The 24,247-nt window shown below is 39.0% G+C and overlaps 1 protein-coding gene across 5 annotated transcripts; it reads right to left on the minus strand.

The window, feature by feature from the left end:
- Nucleotides 1-779: 779 nt before the first annotated feature.
- On the minus strand, nt 780-23,780 carry taf1 (TAF1 RNA polymerase II, TATA box binding protein (TBP)-associated factor). 5 transcript variants are annotated; one of them, XM_039649983.2, is made up of 41 exons: nt 23,479-23,780; nt 22,958-23,072; nt 22,437-22,560; nt 22,209-22,325; nt 22,005-22,127; nt 21,657-21,898; nt 21,063-21,284; nt 20,680-20,961; nt 18,818-19,004; nt 18,568-18,675; nt 18,322-18,489; nt 17,563-17,690; nt 17,359-17,466; nt 16,917-17,090; nt 16,603-16,776; nt 16,309-16,413; nt 15,948-16,148; nt 15,602-15,743; nt 14,307-14,437; nt 14,143-14,223; nt 13,896-14,045; nt 13,665-13,784; nt 13,313-13,488; nt 12,428-12,654; nt 11,325-11,532; nt 10,963-11,128; nt 10,621-10,832; nt 9,957-10,065; nt 9,722-9,820; nt 9,471-9,648; nt 9,315-9,382; nt 9,114-9,236; nt 7,287-7,379; nt 7,092-7,176; nt 6,917-6,984; nt 6,720-6,836; nt 6,167-6,271; nt 5,075-5,173; nt 3,489-3,702; nt 3,245-3,395; nt 780-1,220 (listed from the first exon to the last, which is right to left on the minus strand). In XM_039649983.2, the coding sequence occupies exons 2-41, from the start codon at nt 23,069-23,071 to the stop codon at nt 983-985; spliced, it is 5,937 nt and encodes a 1,978-aa protein (XP_039505917.1). In that variant the 5' UTR covers nt 23,072; nt 23,479-23,780; the 3' UTR covers nt 780-982. The 5 variants fall into 5 exon arrangements, with proteins under 5 accessions (XP_039505917.1, XP_088986377.1, XP_039505916.1 ...); XM_089130251.1 differs by having other exon boundaries at nt 6,167-6,232; nt 18,818-19,007; XM_039649982.2 differs by having other exon boundaries at nt 18,818-19,007.
- Nucleotides 23,781-24,247: the final 467 nt, after the last annotated feature.

A 24,247-nucleotide genomic window follows, 5' to 3' on the forward strand; every position in this document is an offset into this window, starting at 1 on the left:
TTGGGGAAGGCCCTGGAATAGTGCACAAAGCAAGGTCCATAAAGACATGATTGGACGGGCTTGGTGTGGAAGAGCTTGACTGGAACCGAGATTGTGAGTCAAGCCTTCTCATCCAAAAACATTGCCTGACCTCACAAATGCTCTGCTGAATGAATGGGCAAAAACTCCACCAGAAACACTTCAGAATCTTGTTAAAGTCTTCTCAGAAAAGTGGAAGTGCAAAAGTGGGCTCCATAATAACTTCTTTGTATTTACAATGCTATTACATTACAGTCCCTGTTGGTATAAGGTTTGTACATACTGTAAAAAGACATTCCAGGACTTTTCAAGCACTACTTTTTTGGTTTTCAAGGACTACAATCAGAGCTTATCAAACAATATCTTTAAAACTCAAATGACAGGTAAAATGTCTGTTTTCAAGGGTTTTTCCAGGACTTCAATTTTAAAGCATTGTATAACAGTCAGGTATCCCGATACTTGACCATTTAGTGTATTTCTGCATTGCACGTTTCACAATGACAGTCTCATTGCAGGACAGATTTAAACATTTTCTTGAAACTGATTTTTTTTTTTTAAAGATATTTTTGTTTACTGATCAAATCTACATGCTTTAATTCCAGTTAAGTAATAACATAGGAGGAGCTTTTTATATCCAAATAATAATAATTAAAAAAAAATGTCAACTGTCCTTATGAGTCTGAGTTCAGTGTTTTAAAACTGATTTTGGAATGATGTATCGTAGTTAAAAACGGTTTAGGATGGACAAAACTCAGAATGTGTATATTTCAGATACATACAAATTTATTTCTCACATTCTTCATCACAAACATTGATTCACTTGAACAAGCTCAATTAAGCCATATAAAAATAACATGTAAACACAACCATTAGAAAAGTACAAAATATACAGTTATGTGCAAAACCATCATCACCACCAGGACAGTTACACAGCACATATGACGATAAGAGGAAGAAGCATGTGTTAGTTGTCAGAATCCATGTCACTGTCTCCTCCAACAGATCTGAATTCTTCACTGTCTTCCTCCTCATCACTGAGCTGTGCCTGTGTGAGAACACTAGGCCCTCGCCTCCGCTCATCCTCCTCCTCGTCTTCCTCCTCTTCACTTATCCCGTACATCTCCTCTACGTCCAGTTCTCCTGTCCTGGGGCTCGACACCTGCCTTTGCATCTGACTGTCTCCGTCATAGTAGCTGCCATAACTATAACACACAAGAAGTGTAAGTGAAAGAGTCTATTCAGAAATGTATGAGGAAGATAGGCCATTTGTTAAAAAATACGAGAGAACACAAAACTCAATATGGTGACTGTAGGAAAAGAAGGTGATTCCTTTCAAATACATCTGTATTTGACGATTTATTTTAGTAATTTCAGTTATTCGCCGAATTGTCAACTTTACATGATTTGTGCCTCTGCATTCTCAAAACAGCACAGTGCGGATGAATCCAATGTTTTGAGGAGGATGTGCGGGCTGTCAGTCACTGCGCCGATGTGGATACTGCCATTCAGAATCACAGATCATTCATTTTGGAAGTATGACCATAATAATTTTCACCAGAAAATGTCATCTGAACTAGTAAGTAACATCCACTTTTTGTTCTGACCAACTAAGGGAAAAGAAGCATTGCAGTGAATCACGCTGATTAAATCTAACAATCGCTTATCATATCACGTAAAACAGTGCAAATTATACTTTTTCAAATTAATGTCAACAACATTGTGACTACATTTAACGCCCTTTAGATAGTCTTTTGCATTTTACAGCGGGTGAATCTGTTGTCACTGGTGATTGTCGTTTGAACCTTTCTGGATCCGCCAACAAATTAATAAGTTTGATTATATCAAGTGCTGTGAGAAAAGGCTATAAATCTCCACCTCCAACATCCTCACACGCAATATAGCCGACTAGCCAAGACTCCTCCTTTATGTGTACAGATGTGACGTAATGACGCAAAGATGCTCGAATCTCCCGTGGAAATCCACCACTACCTCTGGAACTAAAAACATTATTACAAGCTTACCGCTTTGAATCGAGCTACGGCAAGCAGAGAGTTTTAAACATCGGCTGGTTATGTACTTGCTCAAAAATTTATTTTGGATCATTTTAACCTAAAAAAAGTTACAGACTGGAGCCTAAGAAATCCTAAGAAAATCCTGTAGATGTTGCAGGTTAAGTGGGCTGATCCCGCAGACAACTCGTGGTCTAAACTGGATGCGCTATACAGATGCCCGTTTAATTTTTGACATTGCATATGCTTAAATCTTGACAACAGTAAAAATGGAAATGCAAAAGAACGTTCACTTTGACGTGTCCAGTTTTAACAGCTAATTTGCGTTTCTGTGCAGACTTCAGAAGGATCCTAACGTCAGAAAAAATTGGATGGTTTATTTTAATAGCCTTGGATCACGTGGAATGATTATATGTTTGTTTGGAGCATTAGACTGCAGATTCTTTTTGAGGCAAAGTGTAATGAAGATAGCAAAAGAGAACTTTTGTTGAAATAGGAGTGGGTGATTATTGGTTAGACATGATAAACTGGTAAAAAATTGTCAACTGGTAGAGATTTTGTACTATCATCTCTATTGCATCACAAAAGCTTACAATTTGAAAGAGTTTCAAAAGGAGACCTATTCTGGATAAAAATGATACAATATAAAGAACAATTTACAGAAATTGAATAAAGTTATCAAACAGTCTGCATGGCATAACTTATAGATTAATATAGACTCATATATTTAGTCAAGAGCAGTGAGTGATTTTCTCTGTTCACTTTGTTCTTTGATTAACTTTACTGACAGAAAGCTTTATTGGCTGCTGTCCCTTTAAGACCAGCCGCTGCTGACAGAGACGCGGATCTCACACACATCTTATTCTCTCACAACTCTTCAGGTTCATTCAAGACTGTATTTAACTCAAGTTTGCTCTTATGTTATGAGGATACTCGACAAAACTGACATTTTGGCATAATTGTGTTACTGTTTGTTCAAGCCAAGTTCAGGTTCAAAGTATTTGCACGAATAAAAGCAGGATCATAATGTAAAGCTTGCCAAAGGATGACAAAAATTAACGGACGCTGCGTTAATCGTTAATCGTAAATATCCACTTCTAATGGAATTTGCACTTTCCCATTTTTCTGGTCTAGTTTTATTCATGTCCACCGGTGTACAAAATGCGTCACCTCCACATCACGGCAACAAGAATATGTTTGTGTGCATGTATTCTGACCTGACGTTGCTGTCCTCCATGTGAGTTACCCCATCATGCCCCTCCCCCTCATAAGACATCATACTCTCGTCCTGCTCTATTCCAATCCGGGTGCTCTCCTGATGGCCCAGTTCAGCATCACTGTCACTGCCACTCTCTGACAGTTGGATTGCTTCAAATTTAGAGCAGAGAGAATCAATGTTACATACAGCAAAATTCTCTCTCTCTCTCTCTCTCTCTCTCACACACACACACACACACTTACAGGAGAATGGATTATCGCCTTCCTCCTCACTGGCATCGTCTTCTGCATCTGACATCAACAGATCCTGGTAAAGTACACTGGCCTGTGCTGGCCGCCTGGAGCCTTCATCATCCTCATATTCCTCTTCATCTCCATGCATACGCCTCTGTGGCCGCATGAGGAGATCGTCTTCATCATCCTCCTCATCCTCATCGTCCATATCTCCCTCTTCAGCCTGAAAATACAAACAACATCCAAGTTTCTGGCACTGAAAAATTCAGTTAAGCCATTGCATTTGATTTGATTTAAGTTAAGCAACACTTTACAATTAGGTTTCATTTGTTAACATTAGTTATGTTAGATAACGAACTAACAATGTACAATACATCTACAGCACTTATTAATCTTAATTAAATGTTAATCTCAACATTTACTAGAGCATTAAGACCCAAGTTGTATCTTTCAACATTAATGCACTGTGAACCAACATTACATTTTTTTATTAACTAACATTAACAAAGACTAATAAATGCTATATTGCTCACAGTTAAGTTCATGCATTAACTATTGTTAAAGCTGCAGTCCGTAGATTTTTTGGGGTTAAAAATGATCCAAAATACATATTTGAGAAAATACACAACCAGCGTTCAAAACTCTCTGCTTGCCTTAGCTCGATTCAAAACGGTAAGCTTGTAATACTGTTTTTAGTTCCAGATTTCCACGGGAGATTCGAGCATGTCTTTGCGTCATTACATCACATCTGTACACATAAAGGAGTCTCGGCTAGTAGACTATATTGCGAGTGAGGATGTTGGAGGTGAAGATTTATAGCTTTTTCTCACAGCACTTGATATAATTAAACTTATTAATTTGATGGCGTACCCAGAAAGGATCCAGGAAACGACAATCACCAGTGACAACAGATTCACCCGCTGTAAAATGCAAAAGACTTCATTCAGACTTCGGAGTGGCTACAGAAAAAAAAGAGACCGGACCAATGCGAAAACAAGGATACAAGTCGGAAGGACATTACATGTAATCACACAATGCTTACGTTGTTAATATTAACAATTTGACAACAAAGTATGATTTTCACGGTTTTATGTGATATGATAACTTATAAGCGATTGTTAGATTTAATCATTTGCTGCAATGTCAGAACCAAAACAAAAGTGGATACTTCTTACTAGTTCAGATAATATTTTGCGGTCAAAATTATTATGGTCATACTTTCAAAAAATAATAATTTGTGATTCTGAATGCCAGTATCCACATCGGTACGGTGACTGACAGCTGCACACTCTCAAACATTGTGTTCATCCGCGCTGTGCCGTGTCGAAGCACAAATCACGTAAAGTTGATAATTCCGCAAATATCTGCAATTGCAGATTTCGAATAGAGATGGCGACAAAGAGGAAAAACGCGGGACTGCAGCTTTAACAAACAAGAACTTATTGAAAATTGTTACTATAACATGCATATTTTAATGCATATTTTTATTTTGTTCACAATAATTAATTAAATCAAACAGTAAGGGATAAAAAAGGGACAGAAAATCCCCTGTGGAAAAACCCTGGTTTGAAGGGTTTTGTGCGCAGGTTTATTACCGGAGCAGGTGTTTTAGGTTTGCCATCATCATCTTCCTCAAATCCTTCTATGTCCACATCTGACTCCTCCTCACCCATTCTGCCTCTGCTGTGACGACCCTAAGGAACGTACACACAACAATGTAATTAAGGACAGTGTAGAGGCACACAGAAGGAGAGGACCAATCAGAAAATGCATGCAGCGGAGGATGGAAAGGTGGAGAGATAGATCGATGGAATCAAGTATTTTTTAGCTTAAAACCGCTCTAAGGTTTTAATGAACAAAAAATGTAATGGCTGATACTCTGGAGAAACCACTGTAAGCAGGATTTCAGCTACATTCATTGTTCTTGGCTGGTAAGAGTCTCATTATATAATATATATGTAAGCAATAAGGTATGAGAGGCTGTGCTGAATCATGAATAAGTAAAATGTAATGACTGAACAAGTAACGGCTGAATTTTTATTGCACAATTTTTATTGTGTGGTAACAGTTTTATAAAAGCAATAAGGTACTCGAGGCAAGTGCTATATATATATATCAAATGCTATATCACTTTGCGTCGTGCCTGCAACCCCTTCAGCCGTTACTTATTCACGGTACAGCACTTGCCTCGAGTACCTTATTGCTTTTATAAAACTGTTACCACACAATAAAAATATTAAAGTAAAAAAAAAAGATGTATTAGTGTAACTTTCATGAATTAAAATCACTAAAAGCCTTCCTTCCGCTAGAAAAATAGTCCCTGACCGTAAACAACAACAACATTCCAATGTGTAATATGCATTACAGCTCAAATAAAAACACCATAGGAACTGCAGTGTTGCGCAGTGATAAATGTGATGATAATATATATATATATATATATATATATATATATATATATAAATTATATCAATCCACCCTAAACATACTAAGTTGAAGATAGATAAGAAAGCAAATCAAGTAGCAAAACCATCACAGTAAAGGGGAGGGTGACCACAAAATGGATGAATGTGGGGGTGGAAGGACATATTCAAAGGGTAAAACAAGCAAGCCAATAAAATGGATGAAGAGATGGATGGACAGAGGAATGGATGGATGGATGGATGCAGAGAGGGAGAGAGGAATACCTGCCCCCCTCTTTTCTCAGGGGTGGAAGGGATTAGCGTAGCCTCGGCTAACAGACTAGAATCTCCCTGCAAACTCACAGACACACTGTTCTCACACACATCAGGCTGAAAGAAAGAAAGAAAGAAAGACAAAGAAAGAAAGAAAGACAAGGAAAGAAAGAAAGAAAAAGAAAGAAAGGCAAGAAAGGCAAGAAAGAAAGAAATGCAAGAAAGAAAAATTTAAATAGAAAGAAAATATATAAAAAGAAAAAGCCCCAGACACAAAAAGACAAAGTTGTAAGGGAGGAGGAAAAGACAAGAACAGTAAGGAAATGTGAATCAAACAGCTGTGCAGTACAGAATGTTCAGACTATGATCGAAGGAGAGAGAGAGAGAGAGAGAGAGAAAGAGAGAGAGAGAGAGAGAGAGAGAGAGAGAGAATACAAGCCTTCTGTTCTGTATCTGGCAGTCTCTTATGATGACATGCTTCATTTAACCTGTTATAAAATACACTTGGACACAGAGCACTTGAGACACCTGAGATCTTGCCCTCGGTGTGATGAGTGCATTGTACCTGCGGTGTGTACGGTCCAGGGGTCAACGGGTCTAAGCTCTCAAGGTCTGCAGCGTCCAGAGCAGCTTCTTTAGCAGTAGAGATGTCCTTCTCCAGTTGAGTAAGGTGTTCGTCATACTAACAGATACACATTAAACACAAAGTCAAACAGAGCACACGAAACAGCAAAGAACTCCTTCCTTCTCGCACAGAAGTACCTCTGCTAAAGTCTGCTTGCAGACATTCACAATTTCCAGAGCTGTTTTGGTATAAGGACTATCAGGACCTGAGAAGCAAAATAAAAAATAAAAGAATGCATTCAGATGTGAAATCATGATTTTATTCAAGATGAAACAGCATTTTCATGACTAAAAATATTCATTTGTTTCTCACCATTGTACTTAACACTGTTGGTGTGAATGAGACCAACATCAGAAAGAAACACCTCCCGGTTCTGATACTTGTGTTTGGAGATGTTCTACACACAGACACACACACACACACACACACACACACAGTTCAGAGATTCTGAAATAAACTACATTCCTACATACATTTATTGCGTCCACACAAACTGATCTTCCTGACCTTACGGAGACTTTCCAGATCCATGGGGTTGATGATGACTTTGTAATAATCAGGAACAAATTTCTTGTTAACAGGATGATGGAAGGGCCAGGACTACAGAGAGAAAAAGAGATATTAACCAATTAAGAAAGAGCAATTCACTTAATTTTTGCTAACTAAACATCCTATATGGAACCATCAAATATGACAGTGTTTCAGTGTTAAAGCTGCAGAGCAAATTTATTACTAAAATTACTTCAAAATACGTTCATAATTTAATGTAAAAATGAAAATAGCCCTAACTTTGATATGTGGATTTATGAGGGATTTACTCTAAGCTAAAAAACAACAACAAAAAATTGATTCTCACTTTGATTAAGTATGGAGTCCCATAATGCACTGGCTGACAGTATAGACATTGAAGATTTTATTTTATTTTCATGTATTTTATTTTCCTGCTTCAGTTTGTTTATTGGTTTTGGTAATTGGGGTAATACAATTGCTTAATTTTAACTTGTGCACTTGTTATTCAACATAGGAAAATCCAATAAAGAATTATAAAGAAAAATATCCAACTAGGTTAATATTCCTTTTAAGATGAACTTGACTTGCAGTTACTGGACAGGAATTAAATAAGAATTATTAAAATACATGTAAAGTCCTTAAATACAAGTATCATTAAAGCTGCAAGCAGCGACTATTACTGAATATGAGCATGGACATGTGTTTAGGAGATAACTCTTATCAAATGTGTGAAGTTTGGCGCAGATTGGACATTGGCTTTTTGAGTATCAAATTATAATTGGTTCATTGAATTAGCATGCTTTAGCTAAGTTTTGCTAGCATGTTTTAACACGTTTCTTGCGAGTTTAGAACACAATGGCATTTTTAACATGTTGTTAGGACGGCATCAACGTGTAAAACATATCACTTCCTGTTGCCTGTAGGTGGCGCTATTACAATAACTGAATATTCTCATGTAGATGTGTTCAGGCCATGAATCTTAACAAACGTGTGAAGTTTGGGGCAGATTGGACATTTCATGCCTGAGTTACAGCAAATTCTCATTTAATTGCAGTAATAGCATGCTTTAACAATTAGCTAAGTGTTTGCTAGCATGTTTTAACATATTCCAAGTATGTTGTTGGCACGTTTAGCACTTGCTTGCACTTTTTAATATGCTATTAGGAGTTCACAACAGTGTTAAACATGTCACTTCCTGTTGCCAGCAGGTGGCGCTGTAACTGAATATGAGCATGGGCATGTGTTCAGGACAGAACTGTTATCAAACTTGTGATGTTTGGGGCCGATTGGACACTGTTTGCCTGAGTTACAGCAACTTCCTGTTTCATGGCGAAACATCGAAATTTGTCAGGCCACCGAGGACACGCCCCCGAAAACTCAGGATTTTCGCAATTTAACGTCACAAAGGCCTTAAGATTACACTCACCAAATTTGAAAATGATCAGATTAAAACTGTAGGAGGAGTTTGTTAAAGTACAAGGCCTGAAAATGGCAAAAACTGCACAAAAATCGGAGAGAAAGTTCAAAATGGCTGACTTCCTGTTGTATTTAGGGATACGCACTCCTTTGAACTTTTATAGGTGGTGCTATCGAGCCATTTTGCCCCGCCCAATTCTGAAACACATATCAGATGTAAATTTTCGCCAGATCTGACATGTGTGCAAATTTTCGTGAGTTTTCGTGCATGTTTAGGCCCTCAAAACTACGATTCATTTTGGAGAATAATAATAATAAATAGAGCAATTCCAAGAGGGTCCTCTCACCATCGGTGCTCGGGCCCTAAATATAAAACATAGTAGGGTATAACAGTAAGTGATCGCTCACATCAGGAACAGCCATCATCTTCTGTGTGACAATGTTGTCGAGGATGAAGGAGAAAGCGACCTGATCATCATCGTCCAGAAGAGGATTAATTGCTTTTTCCAAACGAACCAAACGCTCCTCTTTCTGCAAAGAGAGCCACAATAATTACTCCTCAATCTCTCTACAAGTGTTTTTGAGTCCTAGTGAAACATTTAAATCTACCTCTTTCAGTTTCTCATCACACAGACTCAGCATCGCTTGACCGACAAGGGTTAAAGGATGCTTTACACCTGAAAAATACATATATTAATACATATACACAGATCATGTGAACGTGTAGTCTGAGTAAATACCTTAAGTTCCAATATGTAAAAGTACCATTGTACGTAGCGCTATTTTTGAAGATGAGTTCGACGCTCTCTCTGAACTCTTCTCGTGAAGGGTACATGCGCTTGCGAACATTTTCACGTAACGTCTGCAGATCCATCGGTCGTGTGATGATCTTGTAATAATCCTTAACTACTTTGCCATTCACAGGAGTGTGAAAGGGGTACGTCTGAGAGACAAACAAAATATTCAATCTGTGTGTCAGAGAATGTGTTTGTCTAGTATATAACGTTGAATCTTACATTAGGAAGGTCCCTTATGTCATTAATGATGCTCTCCAGGACTGAAGAGAGTGTGACCATGGGGTCTGTCCTTCTGCGATGGATGGACTTATGAGGACGCTGAGAGAAAGACAGAGAGATAGTACAACAAATGATGATGGCACACTGAGATGCTGCCATGTGCTGATTACTCATTCAGGGTCTACAGGAATCTGTAAACAACTACTGCACAAACAAACTTAAAACATACTCTTACATTGAGGTAGTCACAGTGTACTGTTGTCCCCACACGTCTCTTCTTTTTAGGAGGAAGCTGCTGTTTAGGGAACTTCAGAACCAGAGATTTCCTCCGCACTTCATCAGCGCTATAAACATATTACATCATGTCTCATACTACAAATACTAACACAGCTAAGGATACAAAACAAGTGAGTAGCTGACAATACTTTTGGGGAAGTTGACATGCCAGAAATACATAATCTAAAACTATTTTGAACAGTATTTGGTAAATATTTTTAATGTGATTATGCATACAGCATATTCATTCCTAGACAGAACATTTTAAAATTCATGTCACACAACCTGTGATATTCAATTAGTGTTTCAGTTAATCTTTAGTTTCTAATTTCCGCTAAGTTTGTGATCGTCATCTAATTTATATTTTATTTCAGCTTTATTTCAATTAACAAAAATAATTTTCAATGGTTTTAGTTAACAATAACTACTCTGACCACAGGCCCATTTTAAAAGTGAAGGCAGTTAATAGAAACTTAACATGGAATTTAAATGGCAAGCAATTAAATGATTTACACTTGCTCTTATACTTTTATCAATTTTAACCTCTTAAAAATGTTTGTCGTTGATTTAAAACAAGGAAAGTTCTCATTCATGTTATGCATCTAGTACCATGTCTGCATTACCTCTCAATGAGCTGCTTTCCAAGAACAATCTTGGTTCCTTCTACTTTAATAAGTTCTTCATTGTCATTGTGGATGACAGTCTTCTCAAGCTCCTCTTCCTGCTCCTCTGTCATAGCCACTGGATTAGAAGGTGGGGCATTGGTTTGGTAGTACAATGGGCAAAACTTATTGGTTCTCATGTGTCCAATTGCCCCACAAGCGCCACATTTCAGCTGTAGACAAAACCAAAAACATCAGTCTGCGCAGAAAAATATGTGCTTGTTTCATTCACAGCAAAACACTTTCAGAAGGATTGATCAGCGCACATCAGTGGCGAGTAAGAGTATATTTCTAATTTAGTACCTTCAAGTCTGGACGTTCTTTGGCCTTTTTGGTCTTTTTCTCAGGTGGACCTTTAAATTTGTCTTTCTCCTGGTTTCGTTTAAGGCGCCGCAGCTGCTCCTGAATTCGTCGCCGTTCCTTTCTCATCTCCTCCCTGTGCTGTTCATCGAACAATGCAAACTTGCGACTGCAGACAAATGAGGAACACACAGGCATTTTTATTAATGATAAAAATAAGGAATTTTACATATGTTAATAATTATTTTTAACTTTTTACATAAAAGTGTGCGTTCAATACTAAACTAGTTTTGCTGTGTACTACTACTGACTACTGAACTTTTGGTATCACGACAACCCAACTAAGTACACAAACAGATACTTACATGAAGTCATCATCCTTTGTGGTGCGTATACGCAAATAGGCGTCGATGACAGCCGGTTTGCGCACAGTCTCACAGCGCACATACTCTTTACCATCCTCGTCACGGAATGTGCGATAAATTTTCAGCCTTCTCCCTGTTGCTGAAGAGTTCAGGCTAGTGACGGAAGAAGCGTCATCATCTTTGTGAGAGCTGGTGGAGAGGGCGCTCGCTAAAATGCACAAACAGATGATGTTATTAGATACAAAGAACGACAAAGATCTGATATTAGACAATGGCTGGATTAAAAAATATTGATTTTAATCAATACTCATTTTGATAAACTGACATTGATTCTTAAAACCCAAGAATTAAACTTATATGGCGTTTTGGTGTGTAAAGAAACCTTAAGATGCAACGTAAGCTTGTGTATATTTCATTTCCCTATTAGTCAACGACATTATTTAACAACCATGCGTAAGGGACATATGCGCTATCACGCAGCAGTAAGTCATGAAGCGCGGTAACAGATGATGTCATATCTAGCGCGATTCCAATAACTACACAGAACCCAACTATTCGCCAGTGCAATGTTTCAATTCATGCAAACTTTATGGACAAATATACATAACGAAAAGATGATACTAAAACCTTGAAAAAAGGCATTTAAGACTTTTTAATACTTTTTTAAGGGCCTTACTTCTCTCTAAATTGATATATCAACTTTTAATACTTTTTAAGACCCCGCGGACACCCTGGAATAAATCTGCCATGTTTTTATGACAGCCAATATTTAAATACTTACATCGCAAAAAACGAGTAAAAACATAATCATGTCATTAAAAAGCTATAATGATAATTTTTATAATAACTTCTTAATGTGCAATTTAAATGCAAGTAGCCTATACAAATCATTTAATTTAATCTTTAATATTATAGTAATGTACCAACTGTTGTTCCAGATTTTTTTCCGCTTAGGTATTGTACCTGATGCATACCTCGAAAAATCAATATTGAATCGAAATTGGAATTGAATCGAGCCGTTAGCTTGTGAATCAAATCAAATTGTGAAATGTTTGTCAATACCCAGCCCTAGCATAGACAATCTCAATTTCATACACACGTACAGCCTTTGCGTCGTTCCTTGCGACCCCTCTCTCTCTCATTGTCCTCTCCCATCAGCATCCGCTGCAGTTCTTTTCTCTCCTGTTCTTCTCTCTCTCTGCTCAGCTGAGAGCTGGTCTTCTTATTCTGCAACATGTTTTCTATGTTCTTTCCCATCTCCTCAAAATCACTGTCCTCTGCTGAGCTGCTGTCTGTGTCCGTCGATAACACCTCTGTGGACTCCAGTACTCTAAAAAAACAAAAACATTAACAGTTTACATGCACATGGTAATATTAATCACAATTGTCATATTTCAATGCTGTCACAACCTTGTTAGGGTGAGCATTATCAGTGTTACGGCTAGAGATGCAAACTCATAAGGGCTGAAAAAGGTGACAAAAATGCATCCCACCCAAAATCAATTTAGCTTGTAACACACTCGCTTTAACCTTTAAGTGCCTATTTGACATCAGCTTGTCAGATGTTGTGTGCTACTTTCGGTTAATTAATGTCAATCATAGCAATTTCAAGAGTGATTTAAAGAACAATTTAACATTCTACTCGCATAATTAAATATGTTTGTCACGGTTCCGAGGGGACCGATGTCCATGTAAGTTTCAGGAGTGACAAACAAAACATTTCTTTCAATTTTTAATGGATTATATACTGAGAGCGAGCAAAGAGCACTCCCTCTATAGCAGGACTGACTTAGTACACTCACTCGAGAGAAAACTCACGTCATAATCAATGAATCTAACTACATACTGAACAATGAATTTCTTATTTACATCGTGTCTAAGCTTTGGTGCTATAATGAAAGGATTTGCTAGTTTGTAGAACGCAGTTGCGTTAAACAAAAACTAATTTAGAGTGGATTCTGACTACCCAACTACTTTCAGGATCTCACTTGTTCTGCAGGTCAAAGATCCTCTGGCATTCCTCTTTGTAACGTTCTTGATGTTCCGCTACAGAGAATCGAGACCCACGAGCAAATTTGCTCATAGGCCCCTCCCCAGAACGAGCCTGTTCAGTAGACATGGTCCTCACAACATCGATCACCTCCCACCGGGAAAGTTTCTTTATCTAAATATACACATACATACATAGAGACGAATATGAAGACAAGAGACTACAAAATGACCACCGATAAACATTATCATTAGGGGATACACACAGAGGATTCTATGATAACTACGATCAGCTTAATCTGGTGTCATTCAGAGACTGTATCTTTCATTAATTGATTAGTTTAACGTCACCTCTTCCTCAGGAACTCCAAACTTGCGGAGCAACTGTTTGGCATTTTTGAGCGACAAGCGTCTCAGATCCGCATCAGTCCCTGTCACAGTCTTTTTCACTGGCTGGGGCTCTCGATCATCCTGAGCAAAAACAGGAAACAGTGTTTGATAATCAGGGTGTGTGGACATTCTCATATATCTGAAGCATTCTTAATTTCCAGGAGTTGTGCTAAATGGTCAGAAAGCATGTACCTTCTGCTGTGTAGGTTTGTTAGGGACTTTAACATATGAAAAACCTTCTCCACATCCGGTGGGGTCAGCGACCCCTGTGACCTCCAGGAGACACTTCCCCTTCATGGCTGCGATGAACGCCCGAGTTGTATTCCATGGCGCAGTGCGTACCTAACCACACCACCACATTAATATAATCAAACCATGAAAAAGACAAACACTATCCAGCATAAATACAATATTCAAATGTACTCATTAAACTGCTGACCTCATCATCAATCTTCATCTGGAATTCCTCCTCATTCTCTTCCTCAGGTGCAAAAAAAGACTTTTCACCATAACCAGCATCCTGGTAGACAGAAGTGTACATTAGCTGGTGTGGCTCTGTAAGAAAATTGCGCACATCGGTATAGGAAGGGCTCATGTGTTAACCTTTAGTCTCTGCTCCGCCACCAGCATACTGTAGTACGAACAACACTGCTCTGGGGAAACCATTGCTCTGATCTCCTCTTCGGTTGGAAGCCGGAAATCAGGTTTCAGCACCCACCAGTTGGAATCCATACCTGATATAGTAGGAATGAAAGAGCTTCAGTACAAAACAGAAACTGTATCTGCTACGCAAGAACTGATGATTTTTCTCCACACAATGGACTTTCCACCAATGTTTTGAAGTCCAAATCACTTCAGTTTCAAAGGCCTTTAACGTGCTTCAAACGGCTCTGCACGTTCCCAGCTGAGTAATAGGCTCTTAAACGATCGGTCATTTTCTTAAAAAAAAAAATCACTTTGAGGTGAACTAATCCTTTAAAATATAACAGATAATTGCTGAAACTGGCATTTTTTGATGTAATTTTGTGTGAATATGTAGAGCTCAATTCAGCATTCACAAGCTGTCTGAGAAGGGCATGAGCTTTGGATGTGTGCAAACACAAAACTTCTCATTCTACTGAATTGAGTCAACTGTCCCAAGCTACGCTTATACTGGCCCCGGGCCTTCGGGCAGTCCTTATTGTCGAGCACTTAGAAATTTAGTATGTTTGGATCCCCGTTATCTGCAAAATCCCTGTAAACCTTGCAGACGTCTTTTTTTGTAGAGGGCCCTGTAACCCAGAGCCATTTTTAGGCATAGGTAAACTAGGAGGTCGCCTAGGGCGCCATCAGCGCATGTCTGGCACTTTTGCAGGGGTGTGTAAAGGGTGTCACAGCCACCCTGAAATGTGATTGCCACCCCCCACTGCTTCTCCCAACACTATTGGGCTAGAGTACTGTCAATCTGATGATTCCTATATGCCAAGTTTATACAAGTAGACTTGAAATGAATACCAGAAATACTAATGTTGCTTTTTAAGATTTGACTGGGGGGCGCCAATAAGTATTTCGCCTAGAGAGTCAAAATGTCTAGAAACGGCCCTGCGTAACCAATTAGCATGGGCACAGTATGTGTAAAATGAGGCAGAATTATGTGATCTGGTGTATTTCCTTAGCTTTCTGTTCCTGTCCTACCTTCCCAGTACCAGGAAAAGTACTTGTTGCATCTGTCAATTCTCCTGTCTGACAAAACACACACACAGTGACTGAAAACATTTTTAATTTCTCTGAGTTCCTCCTGTTTTCTATTACCTGTGCATTTCAAACATTTTTAGTGAAAATGACAGAAGGTAATCTTGTGCTAAAGGTTGATTTTAGAATTTAATTTAAGATGGATGTGTGCATGAGAGCAAGTGCACCTGTGCGTTTGAAGTCAGCACAGAGTTTGAGGCGTTTACGGATGCTGCTTTCAGAGTGAGAGGGAAAAGCTTTCTTTATGTCCTCCATACGTATACGGCGAGGGCGATCTTTACTCTTCCAGAACAGACGATAGATGAACACCTACAGAGAGAGAAACCATTTAAATACACTCCAAGAAACTGAAGATGTTAAATACACCAAGTAGTCTGCTCATATTAGTACTGTCCTATCTATGTATTCAGCCATTAGATATTCAAAACTTTACTCATCCATGCATCACTTCTTATCAATCATTAACATGCATTTAGAATAAAACAGGAGGAAAGAGATGGGTGCTGTTGCTACCTGTAAGAAATCTCGAATGTGTGTGTTAGCTCGTTTAGAGTTAGGCCCTGGCACCTCATAGAGAGGGCACTCCTGACCGACTACAAATATGTCCACAAGCTCTCGGATGAAGTAGCCCTGCCTTGTCCGGATAATCAGGAAATCAGTCTCAGGCATCTTATGTAGATAGATGGGAGCTCTGAACAAGTTATTTTCAAAGGCCTGTGACACACACAAACAAAAGATCAACATAATTCAGAAGAATGAAAATTTAAGGGATTGTACAATGTGATAAAAAAATAAAAAATAAAATAAAAAAATAACATGAACTTGAAGGTGCCAGGAGGTGACAGGATTGTATAAGTGGTGTCCATGATGTTACCTGCAGTAGTTGTCCAGGATGCAATGATCCCAGGAATGGAGAAGTGTGACAATAAACAGTCTCTCCGTATTTACAGTCAGGAGCTCCTGGGTCTTTACCTGGTTTCTACAGATATAGACATTGACAATGCCATTATCAGTAGTGACCAGACTTGTAGACACAGATCCAAAACAAAACCTCACATTATTGAGACTCAGATCTCAGACTTGATCTAATTCTGAGTCCGAGACCTACATTAAGATCACGTTTATGTCTTAAGTATTGTGGCCTGTATGAAGTTGTGAGTCGACTTACTCTTTTGTAGTAGTTCTTGATCTTGGTCGCCATGCCAACTTGCATGAGAAGAGGAGGATACTCCTCACTATATTCAGCCAAAATTAGGTCTCCATCTTTGCCCGTTAGATCTTGAGCTGTGCGCATAAAGAACATGTCTCCTCCACCCGATGCTTGGCGCTCCTGTTCTCGCATCTGAGAGAGATTTTAAAATATGAAAGAACAAATGAAGGACAAGTAAAAACTTCACCAGGTCAGTATACAATACACACACAAACACACTCACTGTCACATTCACAAACACATAAATTAATTCTCATGCTGTGTCAGTCTACCTTAGCCTTCTTCTTGATGTGTTTGAGGAGAGACTGGGTTGGGTGCGGGCCGGGCTGGGACAGTGCTCCAAATGAGTACTTCTTCAGGGAGGGTCGATGAAACTGCCGTAGTTTCATGGGTCCCATGTGAGTTGGGAAGAATGGCTGCCTCAACTCAACAGCAGGAATGGAATGCTGAGGAAAGAAACGTTCACGGAAGAACTAAATAAAGAAAACTGGCAAAACAAAACCAGGAAGTCAATCAAGTGATTGAATTAAATCATTGTATTATTCTGTTCTAGTGTTTTGGACAATGGCACTAAATAAATATTACACTGTTTTTAGATGGTCTTTTTACAGTAAGCCTGTGCACATGCTCAAAAATATAATGGGCTGCTGTCTCACAGAGACCATATTATTCAGATTTGACTCTGGGTCCCTATTCACATCCCTAATCCCCCACCTGGATGATGTTTCCTCCAAAGCTGCCCCTCAGCCCCTGCTGTTTAGGGTAGTAGAACTCATCGTTCGACAGATTCCAGGGATCTTTAATCTCCGGTTGGGACATATTCTAGATCAGAGTAAAACAAAGTGTCACAAATCATCTACATTTTTTACATCCCAGCATTCTTTTCCTCACTCAACATTTTGTTTTTCTTCGTCTCACCTGTTGAGGTTCATCTTTGATGACGCCCGTCTTTCCCAGCAGAATGCGACTTTTTTTCAGTGCCGTCTCTTTTTTGTTTTCTTTAGAAGGAGAGTGAGAGGCTCTCTCCTCTTTTTCATCTGGGATCTCTGTAATTATAGATCCAGGTCAAGGTTCCATGTACACTTGCAAAGAATTTTGTAAAGCAATGGTTCTCAACCAGGGCCCAATAAGGGGCCCCAAGATGACTTTCATTGCTGACAAATTATTTAAAATTAGAAAAAACAACAAGCATTATGATAAACTAAAACGACTAAAAATTAACGACATATTATCCTGGATCCATGAAATAACTGGCTTTTAAAAATAAAAATCTGCCTGACTATGGGAATTTAACATAGGGGGGCAATGACTTATGCACCCTGTATTTTAAGGAAAAACATTTATTTATTTATGATACATTCTTCATTCACAAAGAAAATTTGTGTCCTTAAAGGTTGGAGTTTTCCTCATTTTTCTAATTAAGGCTTTAAGATCAATATCCAAAAGATGATTTTTTTATTCCTCTTTTTAGGCAACTTTAGCATGGGGGCCAAAACTTATTCACACCACTGTAAGAGACCTTGGAGTTATAAAGGTTCAGAAACACTTTTGTAAAGACAGATCACTACCAAAGTAATTGTTGTTAAGTATGTTTGATTAAAATAATAACTATAAATGACTGACTAGAAGTGAACTTTCTCAAGGTTTAAAATTAAGTATAAAAATATTAAACAATACCAAGAATGATGTTTTCATCATTGGGGTTGAGGGTGAGAATGGGAGGAGAAGGGAGGCAGTCCATGCTCTGGTCATCCCAGATTATGTTGTCTTCCCATCGTCCATAAACAAGCTCCTCATTATCAATTGGGAATATGGAGAACCAAGGGTTGTCATCCTCATGAGCAACTGTAAGAAAAGAAAAATTCAGTTTCTTCCATATAAGCCCTAAAGAGAAAATATGCTTCATTAAACTCAGGACAATACCTTGAAGATCATGATTATGTTTGTCTCTTTTGGAACCTGTTATGGATGGAGTTTTGACCAAAGGAGGAGGGGTCGGGGGCACCAACTGCGAATTACTGCGACTTAGACCTGGAAAACGTTCATGCCACAAACCAATAATCCATCAGGACATAAAAATATTTGTTTTTGATGTGATGCACTGTCAGTGTTGTGAATGTACATGTGTGACCTTCTCTGTTTATTTGTTGCATTTATGGCTGTGTTCTCTCACCCTGCTGAGCATTATAAGCATTGGCGTTACGGGTCATGCTAGTAGGAAGCCACCCGGCCAGACTGGCACGCTGAGTTTTAGTGCCCTTGTGTTTCACATCATCTCCATTCCAGATGATATCTTCCTCCCACTGCAGCTGGGTCACCATTAAAAACAACTCATCCTGCATCGGAGACACCTCATCCCCCTGCTAACACACACAGATGAAAGTCCAGATACAAGTAATTGAGCTGTCTGTAACTATATGTCATTTTATTGTGAATGAAAAACAACCCCTGATTTACCAAATGTTTCTATTCCCCTTTTTTGCAACACGGAAGTGCGGTATTTTCTAAAAATGTGCAAGCAAACAAGAAAGTATTGACGTTGGTCGTGGGGAATATTCCCTTCGTAAACAAAACTCAGCCACTGCGTATTCAGCGGTTCAAATTTAAGAACATCAGAATGATTTCTGTGTTTGTTATTGCACCCAAGAACAGAGCAACACAATCACTTAAGACGCCATTCTGCTCCAATGTATCAACAATGACGGACTATAGTCTATAGCCCCTTTCACACAGCACGTTGATCCTGGAAAATTGCCGGGGAATTGCCAGAACAACACCTTCTGTGTGAACACAAACACGACCCGGGATTGATACCGGGACTGATGCCGGGTTGGGGACCTAGTTACATTGCCGGAATCAGTCCCTTAATGCACGCTGTGTGAACAAAAGCCAGGATCAATGCAGTAAGGGGTTTGTCATAGTGTGTGTTCATCATCAACAAAGAAAGGACGAACAAATGTCTGCAAACTGGAATGAAGCAGAGACCAGGAGCCCCTCACTATCCGTGCTGATGCTGAAATCGTTTACCAGCGCTGTGGAACAGTATGCGCGTGTACATGTTTTCGACGCCTCCGTTACACGTCTCATTCTGACATCACGTGCCTTTCCGAGATCTTTTGTGTGAACGCACTCCCAGATCCTGGCAAATCACTGGCAGTGTGAATGAACCGAAATTAAACAATCCCGGGACAAATGCCGGGTCACATTATCCATGTATTTTCTGGAATCTCTGTGTGAAAGGGGCTTATGACGACAGCTCGCTCAGGGCGGGTCTGTGTTGAAATACTGCTGTCAATCAACAACCGCGGGAGGGGCGTGCGACGTCACACGGTCGAATGGCTCGATTTGAGGCAGGGGAAAACATATAAGGAGATTAAAACAAAACCACTGGATGGATTGTTATCATTAAATGATGCTTGAGTACAGGCACTGATAACACACATTGCAGTACAATCAACTTGTAAAAGTGCATGTACCATTATATGACCCCTTTAAGCGTATGACACAGGAAGCCATGCACATTCAAGTTCCAAATGGCTGCAACCAGTGTTATATATGAAGAGTTCAGACGCAAAAGCCTCTAAATGCCATTTGAAATTTTCGTCTTTAATGATGATTTTTATCAAACTTGTATATTTAAGTTCAGTGATTTCACTTAAATGGCAATGATAATTACCTATTAATTGTTGTTTAAGTGAAATTACTGAACTTAAATATACAAGTTTGATAAAAATCATCATTAAAGAAGAAAATTTCAAATGGCATTTAGAGGCTTTTGCATCTGAACTCTTCATATTTACTAATATACTATTCAAGTATTTATTAATATTTTGAATTATTTATTCAAATTTTCGTTTAAAATGTAGTAATTTTGTGTTTTTTCCAATTTGTTTTTTATTTAGATTTCATTTATTATTAGTTTAATTTATTTTTGAGTTATCTGCAAAAGCAACATTTCTCATTCTTATTTAGGTTAAAAAAAAATGTTCTCATATTTCAAACTAACAAGCTTTATTTACCAATAACAACACTGACCTCAGCTTGTGCTTCTTGGGGTGGTTCCTGCTCACTGACTGGTTCAGAAGCTGGTGGATTTGCAGTTTTTTCTGCTGCATCTGTACAGTCTTGCTGTTGGTCATCTCTGAGTTTAAATCCATAATGAAAGCCGCTCCCATCCTCCGGGACGCCAAGCATGTCATACCAAAGCTGTGCTGGACCATAACGCCACTCTGCCACCTTTGGCCTCACCTCAGACACCTTATCACCTTCACCAGACACTTGCAGGAACTTGGACTCCACCGGAGCCATCATGGTGATCTACAAAGAGACAGACACGAAGAGTGTTTTCTTCTTGATCTCATCATAACATGGGTCCTTTTTCTGAAGCGTCCAAAATTAAATGTTGTCTCTCTGGTTACCTCATCATCAGACAAACACTGCTCCGGTGGTGGAGGTGGTGCATACTCATAGTCCCATCCTGATTTTTTCTTAGCCCCTGGCTCAGGTGGTTGCGATTCGTTGTCACCTGTAGCAGTCTCTGACTGTGGCTCTCTCTGCTTTCGTTTGCGTTTCCTGCGAGCACTTCGCCATACAGATGGCATGTTCTTACCAGGACCAAACAACCGCAAGAAACGCAACACCTGGTAGATCAAAAATTAACACACTATAAAACTGCAAAATACTATTGGAGTGCAAATGAGTTAGCAATCTGATGAAGTGTGTAATCGAATTTTTGGATTATTTCTAAGACATATTCCCCCAGTTTCACAGACAACCATTGTGTGTGGTAAAATGTAAAAGTAAAATGCATGTTTGAACTGTTTTAAATGACTTTTTGTTTGCTTAAACAAAACCATTGTTTTTTTTTCAGGATGCATGTTATTTGAAATATGTCATTTCCTGACTAAGGCATGTTTATAAAAGCTACTTAAATGTCCCAATTGAACTAAGGCCTAATGTTGGCTTAATCAAAGTCCTGTCTATAAAACCAGGTCATTGTGTGCTACAGTCACCTTTCCAGGTCTGAACTCAGGGAAAAGCTGTGTGACTCCAGGCAGGGCTTTAGCAGCATCTTTCTGCATAATGCCTGCAAGAGGGAGGGTGAGACATCCTGCCTGTCCTCCTGTCCCTGAACCTTGAGAAGGTCGATCGCTCTCACTCTCACTGTCTGATGAACTGCTGAAATCCACTTTATCACCCACAGATGATGGAGCAATAATGGAAGGTAGGATGATACCATCAGCCTCATCAGTCACTACAAAGAAAAAAAGAGTGAAAAAGGCAAGAACCACAAAGAGGTGTTAAAAAAAGATTCACACAAAATTGACTGATTCATCTATCAATCATGCCGTCTCATTTACCACTGCTGTTCTGAGTGGGTGTCTCTTCTTTCTTGGTAGGGATTGACAGACTAGGGGGAGGGGGAGGAGGCATGAGTTTGGCATCAACATCCTCACAATCAGCATCATAATCATCCTCTTCATCTGCACACCAAAAAACACACGTCAGTAATACATTTGTGCATATACATCAGTGTTTTCTGCACCAGTTGTGCCTGTGTGTACCCATTTTCCGTGATGGCTGCAGATTGCCCATGGCTTGTTTGTATTTGCGGGTTTCATCTTCGGCAACTTCACTGATATCCGAGTAATCAACTGCATCGTCTGTGCTCCTTACCCATCCTAGATCAACAAACACAAATATTGCACAAAGTTAGGTTATTCTGTCACATTTCTCCTCTAATGTACAACTACTCGGAGTGACATTTTTCTAATAATTAGACAGAAACAGACCCTCTGCATCAGTGTTGCTCTGATCTTGCTCTTGCTCAGCGGTTTCCTCCTCGCTGGCTGTGATCTCTGTAATGAGCGAACCCAAACCCAGAGAGCCCAGACCAGCCAGGTGCTTCTTTGACTCCTGATAAAGAGAAAGAGACAATTGACAGGCTATATGAACCTACCATATGAAGATCATCATTCCTTAAGCCTCACTCCACTAAGGGCATTCAGACTGACAACGATTTGCAACAACTAAAAGACCTTAAAGTTGCTATACTGGAAGTATAAGATCTTTTCTTCCCTATTGTGATGTGCATCTGAGTGATACGGATAATAGAGGAGAAAAAAATTAGAGAACTTGGGTCTATTCATTAGTTGTTGATTAGATGGAGTCATTTCACCAGACGTCAGAATAGTATTTTAAATAACAAAAAACTAAAACATGTTAAATATATGCATGTATAAATTTCAATAACATGCATTCAAAAAATAGCAGGGTGGAAAAAATGGGATGGTGATGAATTTCCAACTCTTACTGTATCCAGCACACTGTCATCTTCCAGCTGTCCATTCTCATTGATGTTTCCAAACAGAAACCCTGTCAAGTGGAAGGGCCGGTCCTGGTCCTCATCGCTGTCGGAGTCTGACATTCTACACATACAAACACTAGCATTCATCAGCCCACCAAATGTAATGCATCCATAAAGATTCAATATCTGGTAGCTAAGCCAGCAATCATTTAGAAGTTACTTTTAAAATCTCCCTTCGAAGTTGCAACTTTTCTGACCACCACACCACCCTCTGACTATTACACTAAGTTACTAATTAAATAAAACAAATACATTTACACAAATACACCGCTAAACAGTGTATACCAGAATTAATGGAATAAGTTATAACTTGACAAGAGAATGGAGAAAGGAGATGTTGACACGTTAACGTTAACCATACTTTTTCATTCGCCTCCCTCTATGTTCCAACTAGGTATTATTTTAATTTTATCCTGCTTTTTAGACACTGTTATGGCTTCAACATACGAATCTTTGAGACCATGTACCTTGTCCTCTGTTGCTGTTATCCGGCTCGACGGCCTCTGGATCCTCGGGCTCGAGTAAAAATCGGACCGAAGGAGGAGCTCACTGTCCCCGGTCGATTAGCTGTTAGCAGCCAGCCACAGGGAGCGCGTAAAGGCATACGCGGAAAAAAAAAATACGTTAAAGAGTATTATATGCAAGCTTAGTTTATTTAATATGCGGTTATAAATCCATCAAACATATTTGGCAATGAATGAGCTGCTGCTGCTGCTACATGCGCGGGTAGGTAGAAACGTAGTAGCAGCAGCTGTGTGTGCTTCTGTTGTTGTGTTAGTTAGGAGATGATTGACTCCCCCTGCAGGTCTAAAGATGCAGCTCCCCACCGGAGAGTAGAGCACACGCCATTGTTCTCTGTTCCGTTTAATTATTTTACTGTCTATGGTTCAATTTGGTAAGAGGAGGATAATTTGCTTAGTTAACTGAATTAAAATTGAACAAAGAAAAATAAAAAAAAACCTTGAGACCCAGTCCGTTTCATTGAATTATAGAATAGGCCTATCAATTGCTATACTGATTGTTGGCTATAATAATGTTCATTCTTTATTAAATGTCTTAATGTTCTTGAGCAAAAACAAACACATTCATATTTCCTAAATTACAATTAAAATCTATCATCATTTAGGCCTACTTACCTTGTCGTTCTAGACCTGTTACCTTGTTTCTTCTGTCAAAAAAAAAAGGTCAGGTCACCTTAATTTATAGCGCTTTTAACAAGATTGTTTCAAAGCAGCT

This window comes from Pimephales promelas, chromosome 4, assembly GCF_988280905.1.
Source record: "Pimephales promelas chromosome 4, fPimPro1.hap1.1, whole genome shotgun sequence".
Lineage (NCBI taxonomy): Eukaryota > Metazoa > Chordata > Actinopteri > Cypriniformes > Leuciscidae > Pimephales > Pimephales promelas.

Coding starts and splice junctions, on each gene's coding strand:
- taf1 (XM_039649982.2), bottom strand. CDS start 23,071: ATGTCAGACTCCGACAGCGATGAGGACCAGGACCGGCCCTTCCACTTG. Junction 16,777..16,916: donor ACATCAAGAAGAAGGCTAAG/GTAGACTGACAC, acceptor AATCTCTCTCAG/ATGCGAGAACAGGAGCGCCA. Junction 6,985..7,091: donor CAACAGTGTTAAGTACAATG/GTGAGAAACAAA, acceptor TTTGCTTCTCAG/GTCCTGATAGTCCTTATACC.